This window comes from Schistosoma haematobium, chromosome 2, assembly GCF_000699445.3.
Source record: "Schistosoma haematobium chromosome 2, whole genome shotgun sequence".
In the NCBI taxonomy this organism is placed as follows: Eukaryota; Metazoa; Platyhelminthes; class Trematoda; order Strigeidida; family Schistosomatidae; genus Schistosoma; species Schistosoma haematobium.
Window position 1 is genome coordinate 31,502,593 of NC_067197.1, and position 23,700 is coordinate 31,526,292.

The 23,700-nt window shown below is 31.9% G+C and overlaps 1 protein-coding gene across 2 annotated transcripts in view; it reads right to left on the minus strand.

Moving 5' to 3' along the window:
* The window catches only part of MS3_00006722 (uncharacterized protein), a 129,962-nt gene that overhangs the window by 41,605 nt on the left and 64,657 nt on the right, over window positions 1-23,700 (minus strand). Inside the window, exon 1 of one of the 2 annotated variants that reach the window (XM_051214945.1) lies at window positions 157-412. The exons of the other annotated variant lie outside the window; for it this stretch is intronic. Coding sequence (XP_051068129.1) covers window positions 157-158 — 2 coding nt within the window. The 5' untranslated portion in view covers window positions 159-412. Of the gene's footprint in view, window positions 1-156; window positions 413-23,700 lie in introns of those variants that run through there. 2 annotated transcript variants of the gene reach the window in all.

Genomic DNA, 23,700 nt, shown 5'->3' on the forward strand with positions numbered 1-23,700 from the left:
AGTTTGGAATACATTGAGTGAGAATTAATTTATGGACGTCTTGTTCCAATGTTTTATTTATTTCCTACATTCAAATTACTTAAAGTGTAATCACTATAAACTCACAATGAACATTATTGAATAAGAATAAATAAGTAATAATAAAGCTTGGCTTACATGAAAAGAGAACATACATTACATGACTAGGAATTCTGATGATAATAGAATGTTGCAATATATTCAAGGATAGTTCAATATTTGTTCAGGAAGGTCTTGTAATAATGATCAATGATAAGACAAATATAAAAGGTAATCACTTGTTTCGCATCATTACTGTGTAATTTCCGTATGTCATTAAATCAATATTTAATAATAATAATCCAGTTTATATTTTGTCCAAAAAAATCACTACTATCTTTTCGCGTCAAAACATTTGAGACAAATAAATGATCGCTTAGATATAGAGAGAGAAATTTTTAGAGAGTTGTATATTTAAACAATTTTTTAATTGGTTCAAAATTAACCAATTAAATTTCAGCAAACATTTAACTCTTGATTTCCGCTGCCTATACATATAATCCGATCGATAGTGATAAAATTAAATATTTTTTTTTAATGAAATGAGCCATTTATAAAAAAAATGAATTACTTTGACTATCACATTGGAGATACTTTAGTTAATCATGATTAACAGAAAGAATTTTAATGAACTATTTATGTAGTGAATTTAGTGTTGGATATTTGCTCAACACTTGTAACTAAGTCATTCAAGCATTAGTGGTTGGTAGACTAGTGGTTTGTATTAGTTATTGAGGATTGTAGGTTTAAAATTGTTCTAGGTTTCTTTTCAACTATTTACACTTCATATAAACGGATGTGGTGAAGACTATTTATTCTATCTAAACTTATTAAACAGATTGTTCTATTAAGTTATTCATCGTTTCATATTCATTGATGTTATAATTTGTCGATTGAATGCTTGTTATCTTGACTCTTTTAATGATATTTTTTGTATTTGGTCGTCGCTAATTGTTATGTCGGAAACGCTTATCACTTATACTCGGAACGAGGGACCTCTGCAATTTCCAGGACGCGAAAGTAAGAACACAAAGACTGGTATAAGTGATGATTTATTAACTCCAAAACACCACGACGAAGAGGATGATTCTAGTCGAAAATACACTCATTTATATATTGATTGTACACCCATTTTGATTAATAATTAGGATGAAATCACATATATGAAAAATACTTAGAGTTATAGCAAATCACATAGTGAGCATAGTTCATATCAATGGAATACAAGAATATCGCATATTATACAGAGTAAAATATCATACGAGAAAAGAGAACAAATACTACATTGAGTAATCATTACATTGAATCGAACGGAAGTCATCTTAAACAATAACTCATAATGAGTAAATCAATCGAAAATTGACTTTCTTTTCCATCATATCAATTGACTTTGTGGGTTTCGAATTTGTTATGCAAAACAATGAAAATATATTGATGACAAAAATCGATAAATGTGATTATTGACAATGATCACACAATCGGTAGTGACAACAATAAAAAATAATTTTTAAGAATGAAAAAAAACAATGAACTGACATTTTGAAACACGAGGCTTATTATAAACATCACATTATATTTACATGTATGATGAAAATAAATGCGATAAGATAAAGGTGTATAAATATAAGTATAATACTGACATTAGATCTGGTCTACAAATGGAAAATCATAGCAAAATGATGATAACATGTACAAACGTGACCTGTATAATATGCGTATTATTTTTCTAACCATATTTATTAGTAGTATATATGGTTTATTTAATCAGTTGAAACATTGATCAATAGTTATTCGTTAGAAAAAATAACGTTTGTATCATTTTATGTTAGTAAAACCGATTCAAAATGGATAGGGAAACAAAACAAATGACGGAAGATTTTAACAAAAAAAATATGAAATTAGGCTAAAGTTTTGAGGAATCACATTCTTATGGAGATCATATAAGACAGAATACAGAGCGGATTAGTCGCATATTAACTCCTAAGTTTGGTATAAATCAATACATTTAGTTAAACGAACTTGTAAGGGATCAACTTATATATTATGGTTAGTAGAAGTAAATTTATATCAGTTGACGAGAATCAGATGTGCTCTAAAAAATATACAGTGACAAATATGTGAGTTTCGAGTGATTTAGTAGTTTCTCTCCATAGGGTAAACAACTCGGTGTAATCTGAGTTGTTTGGAAGTATCCACCCACGTACTTATGTTGTTTACTGAACGAATCTTATACACAGTATTAAATAACCTGGACGTCAATTCTGATAGGACTGATGACTAGTTTCAGTTTTAAAAAATTAGACACAGTCATTCATAATCCATCTTGATGTAATATACATAATTACGGCTGGTTTTAATATTCAAAATTTATTGATTGTTAACCAAGGAATCAATAAATTTACCCCTCATAAGTTTTTCAGAATAGTGCATACTTCCATAGTACTTAAAAGACCCAAAAATGTTACCTGTATTATGGTAGCTTCAATTACACACTGCAAATAGACTTTGAACGTCAATGATTAAACTCACACCGTAAGACTTAGGTTTTATTTATTTATTTGAACACATAAATATTGTACAAGGGGGAACCGAATGCATATGTGTCACACAATAGAAATGAGGCTAGTAGTAGTTATCACTTATTTGTGTGAGGGCTTTAATACTGCTGGGATGCTTAAACCGAAGCAGGTGGTTTTTTAGAGAGACCCACTCCAAGCGTTTGACGTAAAAGTCCAAGGCATAAGGCAGTGGGGCAACGTTAGGAGATGCAGTCCCATGGTAACCGGTGATCGACAACAGGTTCATACACCATTTGGTCCCTCAGGATCCTGGAGCTCTTGTACATCACTGGTTTAGAATCAGGGTTTTCCAACTCTCCTAAGTGGATCCTCCATATTCACTAACCAAGTTGAAGCGCAAGACACTCGCTTTTCCTCCTCTCAATTTCGTGAACAACATCCCCTCCGTGTGAAGGCAGTGAGTAGGACTTCCCTGGCAGTGGTTGCATGCACGTGACCATATGAAAACATTTTGAGAGGGAGAACTGACTCTCTCTATTCTCAGCCGTACCATGGCATAGTTCATAGAACTAAGCATTTTTCCAAATTCAATTCTAATAACAGTACTATGTTATTCGAATATCTTAGCTGTAAATCATTGTAATAGAGTTTTAAATACAGATACACTTCATATCTAACCTTATAATTAAACATAGAAACCTAGTCTAAGGTTTATTCATCAATCATCTTTGAAATTCACTATCTCATACATTATATAACATCACAGCTATCTTGATCGTTTGGTTCCTGTAAGTATAAATCATGTAACTTATCTAATGATTTAAAAATTGACAAAATGAATAACTGTCCAATGCTTCCTGGTTTTCAATATATGTTTAACTAAAGTTATTTTTTTTTGATGTCATCTAGAAAATTCATTTAATTACACAAACTCTTTACACTAAAGAATAATTCCTTAATTTATCATTTATTATAATAAACCTACTTAAAGCTTATAAAAAAAATCGAATAATCCGTTTTAGAGTAAGCTCTAACGTATAAAAACACTTAATAATCCAATTGTTCATAGTAAATTTGACTTTTAGATAATCTTAACTCTGTGGAACCATATTACTGTTCTAACTACTTTCTAATATACATTAATAGTTGCATCAGATTTAAGAAAAAAATGTGATAAATTCTCATTTTTCAACCGTGTCCATCTTTTAACCTACTTGAAACTTATCCACTTAGCTTTATGTCAATGATAATATCACTGTGCATTATTATTTTAGTCATAAAAGAATGATGTAAATACAAAAATATATGTGACCTTTATTTTCAGTATGGATTATCTGATTGTCAATTTCATTTTGTATAATTGTAAACAGTTATAACTGCACATGTTTGTTCTAGTTATTGTAGAATGACAGCTGGGTACTAGATCACATTGATTAATTAAAGGCTTGTAGAACCATGTGTGCACACTGGAATTAACCAAATAGAGGACAATGTACCGTACCTTTCGTACTCTTAAACATACACACACACGTATATATTTTCAATTCACCATATATTATATAAATTTCTTTTAAGATGCCGGTTATTTATTTCCATCGTGTTCTGCGTCTAAAGTTGAATTGCTTAGGGTTGCTATTTCCACTTACTGTAATATTATATGTAATTGGAAGTAATCTCAAATAAGACATTTATAATATCATTTTACGTGTATATGATCTACATTTGTGCAAATATTTTAGATGACACCTTAGTGGGTTATGTTTTTATTTATTATTAATTTCAGTTAATGAATCTCTATTGTCAAGTGAGTATCTTGAGCGGATTGCCTATTCACCTTAGTTACTAGTTTATATTTACCAATACGACGGTTTGCATTATCGCAAACAATAATTTGACAGACAATATCAATAAGATAATGAGATGTAAAATTAATATCACCAATTAATCATTGGTTTTTGAGTTACAATATAACGTTTAGTCATGAATAATCTGTATATTTTGCGATCGCAGCTATGGGATGGGAACTTTCTCCGTTGACATACCCAACAAATGCTAATATCTATAAACGACCTACTTGAACCACTAAAGTCAATATATTCGATTTTGATTTGTCTTGGGTTTGTTAATGATAATATTATATTCCTAACTATATTGTTTAGGAGGATAGTGCCATAAGTTTTATGCGGTGAGTAACAGTTCTTAGCTTCAGTCAATTCAAAATATAGTATAGTCTTCATCGAATATTATCGTCATACACTTCTTCTCATCATCATACTTAACAACCCATATATTACATTTCATAGATTTATTTACATTTATCTAAAGCTTACAGTTTCTAAATAATACAAGAATAAGGTTACTTAACATAAAACAGTGCCTCATATAACTTCGACAAAGAATTCTAATTAGAAAAAAAAGGTTTCCGTCCTAGTTTGAGTATCTTCACCCATTCATTATTCTTTACCTAATGGTTTTTCGGTTGACATCCACCTATGACATCGTTAAATTACATTCGGATTGACTAAAATTTTCAATATTATCAAACTAATTTGTATCGTAAACTATCAAACTGTTTAAAATGCTGGATTACTAAAAGTTTATTATTCATTATATATTTAGATTTTATTTTAAATGTGAAATATGTTTGATAAAATTTAGTAAAACTTGATGAGGTATGACAAAATAAATGAATCGAGATCATCAGGTATAGGAAAGAAAAACTTTATAATACTCTCAGGAAGGTAATATTCTTCAGTAAATTATTTTCATTTTTTTAAATTGATTTCATAGTAGTTCAAAAAGGAAACTATAAAACATAGACTAATTTAATTGGTAATAAGCGATTTGTAGAAATCGCTGAATTTTATAGTTTAGACCATAAAATGATCTTAGTTGGAAAAGCATTAGAAACCAGGAACCGCTAGAAGGTCGTTTTATTCTAGTATGGAGCTTCTCAGGTGATTTTGGAAGCTCTAATGAGAAAGCATAACTTTTGAAGCTCACTCGAAATAGCCATTTAACAATGGTATATGAAGACAGTTGTGCAATAATGAGGATCGATTGAAATTGGTTATATAAATTATTTGATATCGATTTAATGGTCAAGAGAATAAATACAAGTATCTAGACCTGATTATTATTAGTCTGATTACTGGTAAGGTCGTGGATGCTAAACAGTGTCATACAAGGATGAAACTGATATCCCGTGCCTCCTAGTTTTTAATACTTATTTAGCAAAGGTCAGTCTCTGATATAAATTATAGTTGAAATAAATTAAATTCGACAGTTTTTTTTCCATAAATTACGGCTAGTAGTAAAAAGTAATAATTCAACTGTATTTTCTAACTATCACTCATGTTTTGCACTCAGTGGCGAGACTATAATTTATTGACGAACCAATCAGGTATAAGATAACAGGTCTCGGATTTTGGCACGGATTTCATTCATCCATTTGGCAACATAAAGTTTTGGCATTATAGCTATGACAGTTCGTAATGAAAACCCTAAATCTAATTCCCAACCTTAATCATCAACTGTAAATCATAATTCGAATTCCTTAAACTAATTTATAACCCTCATTTGGTCCTATTTAATAGATGGACACTCTCAAGATCAGTCTAACGTCGTTCAATGGTCGTTCATAAATTATAGTCTCATCCACTTAATAATTCAAAAAGCTGAATCAATAATCTTTGTACTTAATTGTAATGAGTTTATGAGATATGGTTATAATTTAAGAAGGAAAAAGAAAAAGAAACATCTTTCACCAGTATTGGTTGACTAGAAATAAAACAATGAAAACCTAACTATGATCGTCATCAATAGACTACAAACTTATGTGTAAATTTGCGTAACATAAAAAAATTTAAACAAAATTCTATATATTTTGCTTCTGATAATTGAAATAACAGTTGCTGTTGTTGTTGTTGTTATCGAGTATTAAAAAAAACTATATGGACTATTATTTTTAAAAAATAGTTTAACGGTTGAACGCTGTAAGAAAAAGTAAAAGAGAAAGAACAAAAAAGAAAAAAAAGCAGAAAAAAAGAAGAATGATGAGTAATGCATAGTGTGAAGATAAAACATGATAAATGTCTAAAGATTCTTTTCTTTTCTTTTTTTTTCCCTCTTAGAAAAAAAATAAAATACAATTGAAACTAATGGTTATTTAGAAATTGAAATAGATTAACAAATTGTATAGAAACATGATGTTTACTTAATGAACTTCCAATAGATATACAAATGTACATTTTTAGGGAGTAGATGATAATAAAACGATTTGAAAAATTAGTGTTAAAATTTAAATTAATCATTGAAATACATTGGAGAATATTTTTGTAACTGAGATGATTTTATGAATTTGGTTCTAATTGTCATATGAAAAACACGAATAACTATGAATAGTAATAGTAATAATAATAATAATACAAATAATAATATTGAATCTAGTCAACCATCGATGGTACAGATAGCCAATTACGAATGTAAGTTGTTTATTTGTTTAGGTGAATTACAGATTATATATATATATATAAAGGCACATTGATGGATTTTCAAAAGATCATACATCTCAGCATGGACAACTATTGAATTCACTTACTATTCATCTACCTACAATATAGATACAGTACACATAATTATGTGTATATGCACACATATATAGAAGTACATACACTCCGCCTGTAGCTCTTCTAGAGTTACTGCCGATCCCAAGCCCGGGTAAAGGAGGAGGGTTGGGCATGGGGTTAGCGTCCCCATCCCGTAGAAAACTAACTCGCTAAAAAAACGCTTACCAGAAAAAATAATTCAAACCATTTTAACTCTGCCCTGAGAGTTAGAAGGTCTTCATTTAGAAGAATTATGACGCTTCATGGTGAAAGCCGAATTCCTTCGGAAGCCACGAGGCCGATGCCCCTTCTAACAACCAGAGCAAAAATTTTTATAGGTACATGGAACGTTAGAACAATGTGGGAAACCGGGAAGACCAGCCAAATAGCAACGGAAATGAGGAGATACAACTTGGCAGTACTGGGAATCAGCGAAACCCACTGGACCCAAGCTGGACAGAAAAGGCTAGCTACGGGAGAGATGCTGCTATACTCCGGTCACGAAGAGGAAAATGCTCCACACATACAGGGAGTTGCTCTAATGCTGTCCAAAGTAGCACGAAATGCACTTGTAGGATGGGAATCCCACGGATCCAGAATCATCAAAGCATCATTCAAAACAAAGAAGGAGGGGATCTTAATGAATATTATCCAATGTTATGCACCCACCAATGATAGCAACGACGAAATTAAAGATCAATTCTACGAGCGGCTGCAGTCAATCATAGAGAAATGCCCAAGAAAGGACCTCACCATTCTGATGGGAGATCTAAGTGCCAAGGTCGGAATAGACAACACTGGATATGAAGATATTATGGGACGACATGGACTGGGAGAGAGGAACGAAAATGGAGAAAGATTTGCAAATTTGTGTGCATTCAACAAATTAGTCATAGGAGGCACAATATTTCCACACAAACGTATACACAAGGCTACATGGATCTCACCGGACCACACTACAGAGAACCAGATAGACCATATTTGCATCAAAAAAAAATTCCGAAGGACAATGGAAGATGTGAGAACCAGGAGAGGAGATGACGTAGCTTCAGATCACCACCTAGTTGTAGCCAATTTAAAACTGAAGCTAAAAAAGAACTGGACAAGTGGACAAACAGCAATACAAAGGTTCAATACAGCCTTCCTTCGAGATACTGACAAACTCAATGAATTCAAGATAGCTCTCAACAACAGATTCCAAGCCTTTCAAGATCTACTGAAGGAAGAAGAAACTACCATGGAGGACAACTGGAAAGGCATCAAAGAAACATTGACTTCAACGTGTCAAGAGGTTCTGGGCTTAAAGAAACACCATCATAAGGAATGGATCTCTATAGAAACACTGGACAAGATCAAAGAAAGGAAGAACAAGAAGACAGCAATTAACAACAGCCGAACACGAGCAGAGAAAGTCCAAGCACAAGCTGAATACATAGAAGCAAACAAGCAAGTGAAGAGGAGCATTAGAGCCGACAGGAAGAAATACGTGGAAGAATTAGCAACGACGGCAGAAAAAGCTGCTAGAGAAGGAAATATGAAACAGCTCTACGATACAACGAAGAAACTATCAGGGAAATACAGTAAACCAGAGAGGCCGGTCAAAGACAAAGAAGGCAAGCCAATCACTGAAATTCAACAACAGCGAAACAGATGGGTAGAATACTTCGAGGAACTCCTGAATAGGCCGGCTCCAATGAATCCACCGAACATCGAAGCAGCACACACAGATCTTCCTATAGATGTCAATCCACCAACGACGGAAGAAATCAGAATGGCCATCAGACAAATCAAGAACGGGAAAGCAGCAGGACCCGACAACATACCAGCTGAAGCACTGAAATCAGACATCGAAGCAACCACAAGCATGCTTTATCTTCTATTCAAAAAGATTTGGGAGGAGGAACAAGTGCCAATGGACTGGAAAGAAGAACACCTCATCAAGATTCCAAAGAAAGGAGATCTGAGCAAATGTGAAAACTACAGAGGCATTACACTACTGTCAATACCAGGGAAAGTCTTCAACAGGGTGTTGCTGAATCGGATGAAGGATGCAGTAGATGCCCAACTTCGAGATCAACAAGCTGGATTCCGAAAGGATCGGTCGTGCACAGACCAAATTGCAACACTACGGATCATCGTCGAACAATCAGTTGAGTGGAACTCGTCACTATGCATCAACTTCATTGATTATGAAAAGGCATTCGACAGTGTAGATAGGAGGACATTATGGAAACTTCTTCGACACTACGGAGTTCCTGAGAAGATTGTCAATATTATCCGGAACTCATACGACGGACTACAGTGCAAAGTAGTGCATGGAGGACAGCTGACAGATGCATTCCAAGTAAGGACCGGAGTTAGACAAGGCTGTTTACTCTCTCCCTTCCTCTTTCTTCTGGTGGTCGACTGGATTATGAAGACCTCGACATCTGAAGGAAAACACGGAATACAATGGACAGCTCAGAACCAATTAGACGATCTGGACTTCGCAGATGACCTAGCCCTCCTATCACGTACACGTGAACAGATTCAGATAAAGACAGCCAATGTAGCAGCAGTCTCTGCATCAGTAGGCCTCAGCATACACAAAGGGAAAACCAAGGTCCTCAAATTTAAAGCGGAGAACAGCAATCCAATCACACTTGATGGCGAAACTCTGGAAGATGTAGAATCCTTCACATATCTGGGAAGCATCGTCGATAGACATGGAGGTTCAGATGCAGACGTAAAGGCGAGGATTGGCAAAGCAAGGGCCGCATTCCTACAATTGAAGAACATATGGAACTCAAAACAACTTTCAACCAATATCAAAGTGAGAATCTTCAATACGAACGTCAAGATGGTTCTACTGTATGGAGCTGAAACTTGGAGAACTACAACAACCACAATCAAGAAAGTACAAGTATTTATAAATAGCTGTCTACGCAAGATACTCAACATCCATTGGCCGGATACCATCAGCAATAGCCTTCTGTGGGAGAGAACAAACCAACTTCCAGCTGAAGAGGAAATTAGGAAAAGACGATGGAAATGGATAGGACATACATTACGCAAATCGTCAAACTGCATCACGAGGCAAGCTCTAACTTGGAATCCTGAAGGGAAGCGGAAAAGAGGAAGGCCAAAGAACACATTACGTCGGATAATAGAAGCAGATATGGAAAGGATGAATTACAACTGGAAGGAGCTGGAAATGATTGCCCAGGACAGGGTTGGATGGAGAATGCTGGTGAGCGACCTATGCTCCTTCACGAGGAGTAACAGGTGTAAGTAAGTAAGTAAGTAAGTGATTTACATTGTCAATTTTTATTAAGATATTGAAAAAGGTATCTAATAAATCATTTTAGATTAAATAGTGTGACTGTTTTCTATGTAAAAGTCATTGAAATTAGTAAGTTTTAACTTGACCTTATTTAAGAAATTAAAATGTTATTTTAATGGTTGAGATCATGAGTCAATAATTGAAGTTAGATCATCATAGAAAACCAGGAAGTACTGGATGGCGGTTTCGTTTCATGTCGAGGCTCCTCAGAAGTGCACATTCACGATCTCGTTTCGCAAGATTCGAACCCAAGACCTATCAGTCTCTCGCACGAGCGCTTAACCACTAGACAACTAAGCCAGTCGGCATCTAACGGTGTTAATGTATAACTTCAACTAATCCATGAAATTGAGTGACACATCTACCATTGTTTTCAGTGAGTTACTATCTCACAACAGACCCAGTTGAATTCCACTGGTCACTGCTTCTCACTAGAACTCCAGGAAATACCTCTTGAAGCCAGCTGATTAATATCAGAAGGGGTTTTGTGGATATTATAGTAATTTCAATGGTTGAAATCATGAGTGAATTGAAGCTAGACGAAACCTCCGTCCAGTGTTTCCAGGTTTTCCATGGTGATCTAGCTTCAACTGACTCATGCTCTCAACCATTGAAAGTACTATAATATCTACTAAAACCCTTCTGGTATAAAATTTTATTATCAAAGTTTGTTATTATCAACTATTTATAATTGATAATATTATGGATGTTATTTTAAAATTTTGACGATGAAGATGTGAAATTGCATTAATATGTACATGATAATTACTTTAGTGTTAGTGAAATGACTTCAGAATCGATGATAATGAATATTTGTATCTTTTTCTTTAAAATTATTGATTAATACTTATTATTTGGTTCTTAGAACAAATTATTAAATGACAAACATAAACTAAACCATTATATGCAAAGATGGATAACGGCTAACACTGGAATCTAGAACGCGCGTTTCGTCCTACTTGGGACTCGTCAGCTGGATATACCTGCAACTCAGAGTTGATGTTCACTATGGGACTCGAATCCAGTACCATTCGCGTCAAACGCCATCACGTTATCCACTTAGTTACTGAGTCCTGATAGTCACTTGCTTGTGCCACCAACTATGTCATAGCTAAATTCACTTGGTATTTGTTTACTTCAATCTTCCCATTGATGTTTAAGACTGCAATTAATCAGTTTCTTATTGGCATATGAATGCACAAGCAGGTGGCTATCAGGACTCAGTAGCTAACTGGATAACGCGTAGGCGTTTAAAGCGAACGGTACTGAGTTCGAATCCAAAAGTGAACATCAACTTTGGGATTCAAGTACATCCAGACGACGAGTCCCAAATAGGTCAAAACGTGTGTCCTGGATTCCACTGCTAGCTACCATCCATCTTTTCTTATAAAGCTTGCAACTTAAGGCAATATCAAGGCAATGCACACAGTATGCACATATGCCAACAAGAGACTGATCAATTGCAGTCTTAAACATCAATCGGAAGATTCCAACAAACAATACCAAGTGGATTTATAAACTACACTAGAAAAAAGTCCGTTGCATATGTTTCCTGAAGAAATGTTGAACTGTTATTCAGCAATGAAAACTAATCATTCTAGTTCATTATCTTAAGTAAAAAATAATAATTTAATTCGTATTGTATTTTCTTTTAAAGGACCATATACTTATATATAATTTTTCAGATTATAGGATAGTATTTACACAGCCAATTAATGATATTTGAATAATATTATGGAAAAAGAGTTATTAAGAATAATTTGTATTCGAATCACGCAAACATGACTCATATCATAATTATTTTTCATGTTCCACAATAAAAATACATTCTACTTGACGATCACTGTTACACGTTAATTAATGAATAAATATATCAATTCTCCTCACCAACAAAAGAAACCCTACTGTTGAAAAGATGTAAAAATAAACCGAATAAAATGTATTCATTCTATTGGAAAGAAAAAAAAACAGTAAGCAAAATATAAACAGAAAACATTTAAATGGAAATATGTCACATGCGAGAATTCCATCTTTATATATTCATAATTGCCAACAAATTGTTTTTAGTGTTTCAATAGAAAAAGACACTTGTACTACATTGGAACAGATCGAAATAATAATAATAATGGTACCAATAACAATCATTTAATTTAATTGTTTTGTTAGGTTGGTGAAACAATGTCTAATCGATAGAGTTAGTAAACGAACAATAGTACTGATAATAATAAAAATAACAAATTATCATGTTTAGCATGGCTTAGATTGTTTGTACTATTTTTTGTAATGTAATTTACAAGTAAAGTAGTTATAAGATAACACATTGTAATCCTTTCATTCTAGAATACATATGAAAAGAAAGCACTAATTTGTTGTTTCATTCTAACAAATATTAGTAAAATGTGAGGGGGGGGAGAGTAAAAGTAATATTCTGGGCATTACTATCGTATCGTCGTATTTCTGTACGCAAATAATATAAATTGGCTTCAAAATGAAATCTACGTGTGTAGATAAACAGACTGAAGTTACAGAAGTATTGAATAGTATTAGTGTTGTTTGCTGGAAGTTATTTTTTTAAACTAGCAACCAATCGTGTAAAATAAAATAAGGAACAAATAAATATGACGTAACAGATATGAATGAATATTTTATTATAGTTGAGACAGGTAAATTGATGTTTAAATAAATTAATAATATTGTAGATAATAATAAAACTAATTTTATTGCAAAACTTTTTTAGTTCCGTAATTTCTTATAAAACGGATCTTGAATCCAGTTTTTAGTTTTTATATCAAACGGGTTCTAAGTTAACAGAGTAATTCAATATTCAAAGGTAAATCAAGATATAACTCCGCTTGGAGCCCATCTGGGGGCAAACTACCGGTTCCAAGTCCGGATAAAGGAGAAGGGTTGGGCATGGAGTTAGCGACCCCATCTTGTGGAAAATTAATTCGCTAAAAAGACGCTAACCAGGAAAAAATTATGCTGGTCGGCGGTCTATGCTCCACTGGGAGTAACAGGCCTAGTTTAATTAAAATCAGAATATGCTTCATCTTGAAACTCTAATAAATGATTTTATTCCTGTTTCATTTAAAGATCCTTTATATGGATATGTAATTTTAACTAGACAACCCATGGTAATTGAGAAGCTCTTAACAACTGTGTCTTCCCATCATAGGTTTCCTGGATAACATGCATCGTTATTTTTGTCGAGGAATAGAGCCCAGAATTATTTCACTCAGCTGTTAAAGTTGGTCACAGATATAAACTATTCATTAGCTGAACTAAAATTTCTGATATCCCATTTTATTTTTATACAGGACAATAAACCTGTTTTTCGATGTTTTATAAATCATTAACTGAAGTATTTCTAAAGTGATTTACAAAACAATTTCAGTCTATCAGTGTATATAAATTCCTTCTAACTTTTCTCTTATTGAATAGATTATTGAAGAAACATATTTTACAGAAGATAGATGCACTAATCTTTGCGATGAATAAATAGGTAAATCGTTTTTAATTCCGAATAGTTTAGCGATCAATTTTTCGGAAATTTTGGCTGTATAAGTTGAAATAAACAAACTAAGATGGAGGCAAACAGACAAAAGTCAAAAACGAATCTATTTAAATTTATACAGATAGTGTAAATGCCAAATACCAATTTATATTAGTTACTCATTTAAATCTACATTGCTTATCGTAGAGTTCAAATTAGTTTTTATCGTAAAATGGTGATAATCGCATAAAATTATTGTTAGGAACTGGACAGTTTATCTATAATCTGATTCGAACAGGTAATTGCTGTTCGAAACGATGAGTTTTGACATCTTTGACTGCAAAAATCGGTCGTATGGGTCCGCATTCTTGAAAAATTAACATTTTCGTTGATATTTCAGGAACATCCTACTGATGAATCACAACTGGCACAAAACATGAAAACACGGTTCATTCCCAATAACCTAAAACCATCAAGTATAATCTAGAGAGTTTATTACCATTTTTTTTTCAAATAAAACTAATAAGTACGTAGTGCTATGCAACTTTGATGACCGAATTCATCCAAAGTTTGTATTTCTTGCATTACTATCAAAATGTGTAATAAACACACGAAATATTTATTTGAAGAGATAAGTTCCTTATTGATAACTTTTAAATTATTTTGCGACAAGAACACAGAAACGTTGGTCTTCACTTGAAGAACCTCCCCAATTATCTGAACAATGTAAGAGCATGAAACCATAAGATTATAAATCATACTGAATAAACAATAACGGCAAACAACCAATACTTGATTATGTTCTAGACAGTTTTAGGAAATACTCAAACTTTATGAGCAATTTGTATATATATATATATATATATATATATATATATATATATATAGAGAGAGAGAGAGAGATACTGCAAAACAATCATAAGTATACGATATTAATAAACATTCTATGTGGAACAGAATAAAAGGAAAAAAGAAGTACGTAAATCAACTTTGAGTACAAAGACAAAAAAGTATAAAATTAAAATTACTCATAAGAAATAAACAACAACAAGCCAACAGAAGAAATACATATCAGTTGACTCATATTCTGTGGAGAAATGTGAGAAAATGACCATTCATGCTCACTACATAGTTCTGTCATTAATGTAAAGTTATAACTTATCGAGATGATAATAAAAAGCCTTATTGTCATTTATTCATTACAGGAAATTGACACTAAAAAACTACAAACAACTTCCTACTACTTTTTCTCCATGATTACAATAAAAAATTATTTACGTGAAGACAATAACAAATATACGATAGAAAACAACTGGTGAATAGAGTAAACAACGTTAAATATAATTGACATTAGCCAATAATTTTTTCATGGTTTCTCAAAAAGGGTATATAGGTGTAACAAAAGAAGTAAACATGAATGTAAATATAGTTGAATGACTTGTGTTGACTTATTTTAACTGAAGGTGTTCTTCATCATGAATTGGCATTAGTTGAGGAATATTTGGAAATCAGGGTACCTTGGAGATCTGTATGGCTACAGTGATGTAGTCAAACCGTGTTCAGAAGTACGGTAGATACTTGGATGGTTCTAGCACTGCATCGTAAACCGAAAGAAGTTCCGAACGTAAACCAATCGATCTAAACTCGGTTGTAAGGAGAAGACCTTGCTTGGAGTAATTAATGTCTTAGCTATAATAGCAGGTAGGTATCTATGTGACTACTAATGGCATGCAAGTGAAATGATTGTACAATGACCCTTGTTTTTATAGAATTGTCACCTGACGTCTGTCCTACATGAAAACTACCTTTAAATAAATCATTTTATCAGTTGACTTCTATTCTTTGTTTTAAAATCGTAGCATTAGAAGAAAAGCAACAAAAATATTTATTATTAAGTTACATGACATTTACAGAACTACTCACTAAGAGAATACATTTCAGTGGATACTAGTAGGACCTAGACAGTTACAAGAGAACATTGAAGTATTTTTGTTTCAATGCATATTTACAAACTTTTGTGGCTTAGAATCCAGTAACCGTCAATTTAAGCGTTCACGCGAAAGACCGAAGGTCCTGGATTCGAGTTCTGTGTGAGTGATCGTGCGTGCACACTGCTGAGAAGTCCCATACTACGATGAAACGGCTGTCCAGTGTTTCTAGGTTTTCAACGATGGTCTAGCTTAGATCGACTCGTGAACTCAACTGTGGAAATTTGTGAATGAGCAACAAATGTTTCGATTAATTAGTTAAAATAAAATCATTTACAATAGATGATTGTCGTACCTGTTATTGAATTGACTGAGAAAGAGATGTCGATGACGTGTATCGACACTGTGTTGAAAAGCACTGTGTTAAACGTGAGAGGAAAGTCATAGCTAAGTCTATTATTAGATAATAGGCACACAATCTCAGGAAACTACATCTAAAATGATACAAACGTCTAGAGCACCAAGAGTTCGAAGGTTCTCCAACTTACACTAATGTATAATTAAATAGTATCAACAATGAATAATGATAATTCAATTAAGATGATAGGATTTTAAAGTATGTTTGTGTAAATTGTAATGAAGAAAGCAAGTTCTTTAAGTTCAACTGTATTACATATTTGGTTTTCTGTCAACAGTTATCTGAATATTGGACGAAATCAACGGATAAAATATGACTTACAGATATAGTAAAACCGATGTAGATTATCATTCTAACCGTTATCTTGAACGACTATTTCAATGTACCAATGTGGTATCCGAACTAAATCAATAAAATCAATACGCGATTTCAAAAAAATTAATTTCTTTAGGATATAATTACGTCTTACTTCGTAAGGAAAAATACTTATGGTCTCTAACTGATCGAAAGTCTGTTGAGAGGCATTTTTGTTCTCGAAAGAAATCATCCAACAGTTAGTTTAGTGACAATTGTGGAGGTTAATTGATATGACAGAACAAATTAGAATTATGGCGTTTGAAATTCTCAGGAAAAACGAATATCTTAAATATTTTCAGAGCTAGACTTTTTACAATTCTTTCGTTAGTAAAAGTCTGTTTACTGAATACTAAAACGATAACCGAATTGAAATATAAACTTTCGTTAAGGTGACTTTTGAATAAATGGATCCACTCATAGAAACGACCATTGGTTTTATTTTATAATTAAATATGTTTCGTTTCATATTTTTGAAGTATCGTATTATTAAACGTTTAGACTACTAGATTTTAATTTAGTTATCCATATTTCCATCGTCAGACAATTCATAATTTAGTAACATGACTATCCAAGGTCTTTTGTATGTTTCATTTTACTTCTGATATGAATCAACTTTACTAGTTATGATTTCCTACTGAAACATCAGAAATCTATCTCGAAGTCAGTTATTGGTGAGTACTTGGTGACTCTTAATTGAGTGATTGGTCTACATGGAAAACAGTAAGAGGAGTTGTAGCCACTGATCTAAATGATTTAGTCGTTCGGTTCTCATTGACCTTCTGAACAACATCCACAGCACGTACCGGCTCAGAGACCACAATTCCTGCAACATTCTCATCATGGGCTACAAATATTTTCCGCCATTGAAAACAATTCTCCAGTGGTCGAATATAAAAATATTGACAGATGAAGCATAAATGTTTTTAAAAAATCACTGCTTTTACGCTAGTAATGGACATCAATTAATTTTCTACAATACTGAAATGATTAATTTGGTTGAAATGCTAGTTTACTCATCATATCAATCCTGAATCCTAATCAATTGGCTATATGAGTTTATCATGGAAATAAAACTGTCACTTATTTATAAGTTTTTAAGCCAATATTTTATACCCAGTAGGCACTCATCAAAAATAAATATATCATAAGAACAAAAGAAAAATCTATTAAACATTTCATTTTATGCACATTTTAAAGTACTTATAGTATTTTTCGCTTGAATACAACAAATATCATAATAAGTCAACTGAAGAAGATATGTAGTGTATGCCACTTATGTAGACAGAAATTAGTAGTATATAACACTAATGGGAAATGGAAACCCTGGCAGCAGAAGTTTAAGATCAAGTTGAAGAGAATAGAAAGAGAAATAGAAAGAAATTACAAATAAGGAGAATTTTAAAGAATGTAAAAAACAAATGATGGAAATTTGTAAATGAAGTATTCAATGTATGATTCTTGTATTTTACCAAAATATTCATCTGTGTTCTCCTTCATTACAAATATACCTATCAGTATGAGGATTGTGAAGATTATTACGTTTTTGATTGAGATCATGAACCGATTGATGTGGGTTGGTTGATGTTAGACACTAACACTATTGGATGCCGGCTCAGTGGTCCAGTAGATAAAGCGTTCACGCGAGAGACTGAAGGCCATGGGTTCGAATCCTGCGAGCGGGATCGTGGATGAGCACTGCTGAGGAGTTTCACAATAGGACGAAATGGCTGTCCAGTGCTTCCAGGTTTCCAACGGTAGTCTAACATCAATTGGTTCATGATCTCAAACAAATATATCTCATAATTTATCCAAGTACAATTGATCATCTTCATAAAGATAATTTCTATTTAGCAAAATACTACGTTTAAAATTCATATTCATCAAAATATATATCTATATATCTATTAACTTTCTATTAATCATTTTAATTAATGAGAAAACTTAAATTTCATAAAAGAAAATTCTGTCACATTTATTCTATATTACATCATAAAGTTATGTAACGAAAAATATAAACATGATAAATGAGAACATATTCAAATGAGAAATAAAAGCACACATCTCTATCGTATGAATGATTTGACTATAACAAAAATAAATTAAAGAAAAAAAAATAAACAAAGATGATTTATAATAGTCTTAAATTTCATTTATATAAAGATAGAGCCAATATTTTTCTGTTGTTTAATTATTATTATTATTATTATTACTACTATTATTAATACTATCACTATTATTATTATTACTATAACTATTATCAATACTATTATTATTATTACTAATTGTAGTGTAATTATCAAATAAATGGACATAACCAACGCTTAAATCAAGAGATATAATTGAAATTAAGGTTGTTTTCTTTCTTTTTTTCATTCATGATATCTATGACAAACAAAATGCTGTTAATAATGTTTTATTTTTGTTTTTGTTTAAAAACAAAGCAAATCTTAGCATTTACAATAACCAATAGAGACTTCATTCAAAATGATTATAGTTTATGGCTTTTAAACAAAATGTAAACAAATTACATTATGTAATTAAAAAAAAGCAAATAAAATAAGTAACATTATGAGTACATTTCGTAAATGTTTAAGAGAGTCATATAGTTAAGCAAATTAGATGGTTAATAGTAAAGGATAATGTGAAGATTTTAGAATGTTCATGATTTAAACTATTAAATGATTATAGTTAAGCTAGATTGTCTTTGTAGGTAAATTTTCCTTTAGTTCTTAATGAATTGATCAACTGCTTTCTTTCCCTACACCATACTTTTGATGAACAAATTACTTTATATCACTTACAAGCTATCTCATTAGTACTTGCTCATAATAAGATCAATAAATATTCAAAATCGTTAACTGCAATCAAATTACATGACTGAATAGTTACGCTTTCCTTCTTATGGATTTTTTTGCCAGTCTTGGCTACGTATCTGTGACAAGATGTTTGTTGAATTCTGCTGTTATTAATGGTCATTTGGAATAGATGTAAATGTAATGTATTATTATATTGAAAGACCAACCTTATTGAATCAAGTTGATTTAGATGCAAATAAACTCAGAGCATGATCAGTGGATCTCTCTGTAATTTTTCAATGAGACAATTTTAAGTTTATTTGATTCCATTACCCTACAATATGCAGAATATTTAGAACTTGACATGTAGTAGAATTGGCACCATTAAGATGGTGTTATCTAGTATGCACATGATGAGGAACAAATATAGACAAAAGACTTAGGCTATTTATTTACTTTAAGCAGTAGGTTAATATAAACTATGATTAAATCTTTCAACATTCAGAGATATGATTCTCGGACTTATATGTCAAAAAACCAACTTTTCAATAAATGAGCAACGTTACATGCCGCGTCTGAATAAAATAATACGGTTTGTTACTTACACATTATCGCTATGAACAGTGTTGTCTTTATAAGATTAAACCAGAAAAAAAACAATGTATTAAACCTGTGAAATTACACGAATTTTTTTAACCTAATTGTTATAAGATTATTCATAAATGTTAGTTGATTCTAACTTCTTCTGGAGCCCTTCAAGAGCTACTGCCGTTTTCAAGCCTGGACAAGGGAAAAATGTTGGTTATGAGATTAGTGACTCCTTACTTAGAAAACGTTAATCAGAAAAAGTCCTTCAAAGTCAGTTTAAAGTATTCAAATAAGCAGAATCTAAAGCTATGAAGTATTATAATGTCTTCAAAATGGAGCTTTTAAAGTTCTGCGTATGTATGATATGAGATGTACTGCTAGCACTATATCTTTTCATTGTAACGCTTTAAAATGAAAGTGATGGCGAGACTATAATTTATATACGACCCAATCGGGTATAAGATAACAGGTCTCAGATTTTGGCACAAAATTCATCTATCCATTTGGCTAAATAGTTTCGGCATTATAGCTGATATCAGTTCGTGATGAAAAACCGTAAATCTAATTGCTAACCCTAACTATCAACTGTGAATCACAATCCTTATTCTTCAAACTGCTTTATAACCTTCATTTAGTCCTAGTAAGTAGGTAGACACTCTCAAGGTTACTTTGGCGTCACTCAAATGTCGTCCATAAATTATAATCTTACCAAAATGACTACACATTATAGTTTAATGGCTCTGTATTAAAAGGTATATCACTTCTTGGTACGATAAAGTAGTTGTCCGATGTTAATTTTTACTGTTAAAATATCAGTAGAATAAAGACATTTTGCTCACAAACTTGCAATCAGAGTGAATCAGCGTCAATTTTTGTGAATATATAAGTGTTTTTTCAATTTGTATATAAGTGTTAATTGATATTACACAGAATAGTCCAATATATTTTAAGATGGGAATATTTATCTATTCATTTATTGTGTAAAAATGTATCATGTACAAGTAGGTTTTGAAAGTAATGAATTTTTAAAATTTCAACAGAACCTTGCACAATCTGATAGTATTCAGTTAATAAACCTTATGAACATTAAACATTAAAATAATCACAAGAAATAATTAAGAAAGTTTAATAAATACGGTTCTAAACAGATTAAATAATTAAAACCATGAATAATTATACTGTGTAACCAGTATGATCAACGATGAACCTGCTGTTTAGGTGGTTATTCAAAGGTTCATAACTGATATTGATCTGTGAAAAAGAATACGTTTTCTCAAATTCAACTAAAAAATGATGCGTTAACCAAATTTCATCAGTTGGTTGATGTTATTCAGACGCATGTATAATTTTCAACTAATATACAATCTTATCACTCTGAAAACTTGAATATAAATGCCAAAGAAGATGTCACAACAAAACGCTCCGCCTGAGAATTATTTATAGAAAGTTTGTGTCTAAAACTCATTAAATAAGACTAGTAAATCAAACTATTTTAGATTAAGATTTTTGGTGTACTTTTACGTAATTTATACGCTCGTGAGACGGAAAGTCCTGGGTTCAAGTCCCGAGTACGGGATCGTGGATGCGCACTGCTGAGGAGTCCTATACTAGGACAAAACGGCCCTCCAGTACTGCTAGGTTTTCAATGATGGTCTTGCTTAAATCGACTCATCAGTTCAAGTATTAAACTTCCATGTATGTTAGACAGTTAATTGTAATTTATTATGTATTATATTTTAAAATTAATTATTTCGATGTAAATGAATCTGAATAAAAAATCATAATACTATATAACGTTTGTCTTTCTGTAGAATTGAAATAAATAGTAAAACTTAACAAAAAAATTATACATTTCAAAGTTGGTTAAATAGTGAAGAAAAGTGATACGAATGGGAATACGCTTCTTTTCACGATTGATTAATCACACAATAATGATTGATTTAATATTTGTCTAGTTGTTTAATGCTGATCGAGTTCTATCAATTAAAGCTCCAATGTTGTTACTAGTCACGGTGACTTGAGATCGCGTGTTCTACATAGATTTCTCACTCCCACATGAGCTCATGAGCTGCAAGAATTACACAATTGTAAAGTCTCAGAATCTGAAGTTAAAACCCATTTGGGAGATTTAAGGTCTCTCAAGATCCCATGTACCCCTTGTTGATCAGTGTCAAACAGCATAAAATCATGATCTATAGCCTTCTGTCAATTACCAACGACCACCTAATATTACAAAATTTTCTTTTAATACGAGTTGATTATGTTTGATAATATATATTAATGGATATTGAACAGATTACGGTAATCTCTCCTGATTATAATAAGAATATTATTCAGTTTTAAGGTCAATGGTCAGTTCAGTATTATTCAACTATTCTTATTCCGTATTACATTTAAAAAAAAAACAAGAGAAGATGCAGTAGTTTCAACTCACAGTTAAATTACAGATTTAATCCTCGAAAGTTTAATAATATCAACTACTGATCGTCAATGACTTCGATCATCATGTGTAGTTAAATACGTGACTAAGAAATAATGTATCATATGATTTATTTTTCGACCATTATTTCAGAAATAATGCTAATTGAAACTTTTATGATCACTTGACACTAATATACAAACACAAACGTACAAATGTGTTATGTGCTATTGATGTCGACAGATATATGTAGTATGTATCACTAACCAAAAGTGGAATGCCTGGTGGCAGAAGGTTAAGAAGATTGAAGAAGAGAGAACGAGAATATAGAATGATTGGTGTGGAAACGAAAGAACAATGAAGTTTTAGACAATTGATTGATATTTTGCAAATGAAGTATTTATTGTATGGTTTTCAGATTCTGTAATTTTGTGTTCAAATACATTCAATTGTACCCAGTTGCGTTCTCGCTCATTACACAATAAATAAACATTAAGAATTCACAACAGGTTTTGGTATGTTACAGAATGACATGTGATAGACAATGAGCAAAACATTAAGACAATTGATTTTTAGACAATACATTTGTTTACATTATATCTAAGCAGAGTCTAGGACAGAATTAGTTGTACTACATCCTTGTTTTTATTTTGGTAAAAGTTTATTTCATTAGAACTACTGACAATGTATTAAATTGACTAACATGTTAATCGTAAAATGAACAGATGTAATGTTATTATAATTACTCTTATTATCTTCGTTTCATTGAAATAAATTCGCTTCCTAATAAATGCCTAAAAAAACCCAGAGTAACGAGGATCGAAATAAGGATAACATAATGCACATCATATATATATATATATATATATATATATATATATATATATATACCGTGAATACTGGTAACAGTGTTAGTAACAAAATAACAGTCACATGAACCATAATTAGTTATCACTTGATCCATATAAAATTTTGTTTATAAACATGTTTCTCTATGTAACTTTTTCCCTATGCTACATGTAACGACGTCATAGACACTAGTGATAAAAACGAATATTTAAAATGATTTTAATGAGATAATATACAAAATACAAAGTTTATAAATAGTGTAGTTGATTTTTTGTTTCATTTTACAGGATAGAGATACGAAGTGATACATTTCTATATATGAAAAAAAACATAATTCATAAACTATTC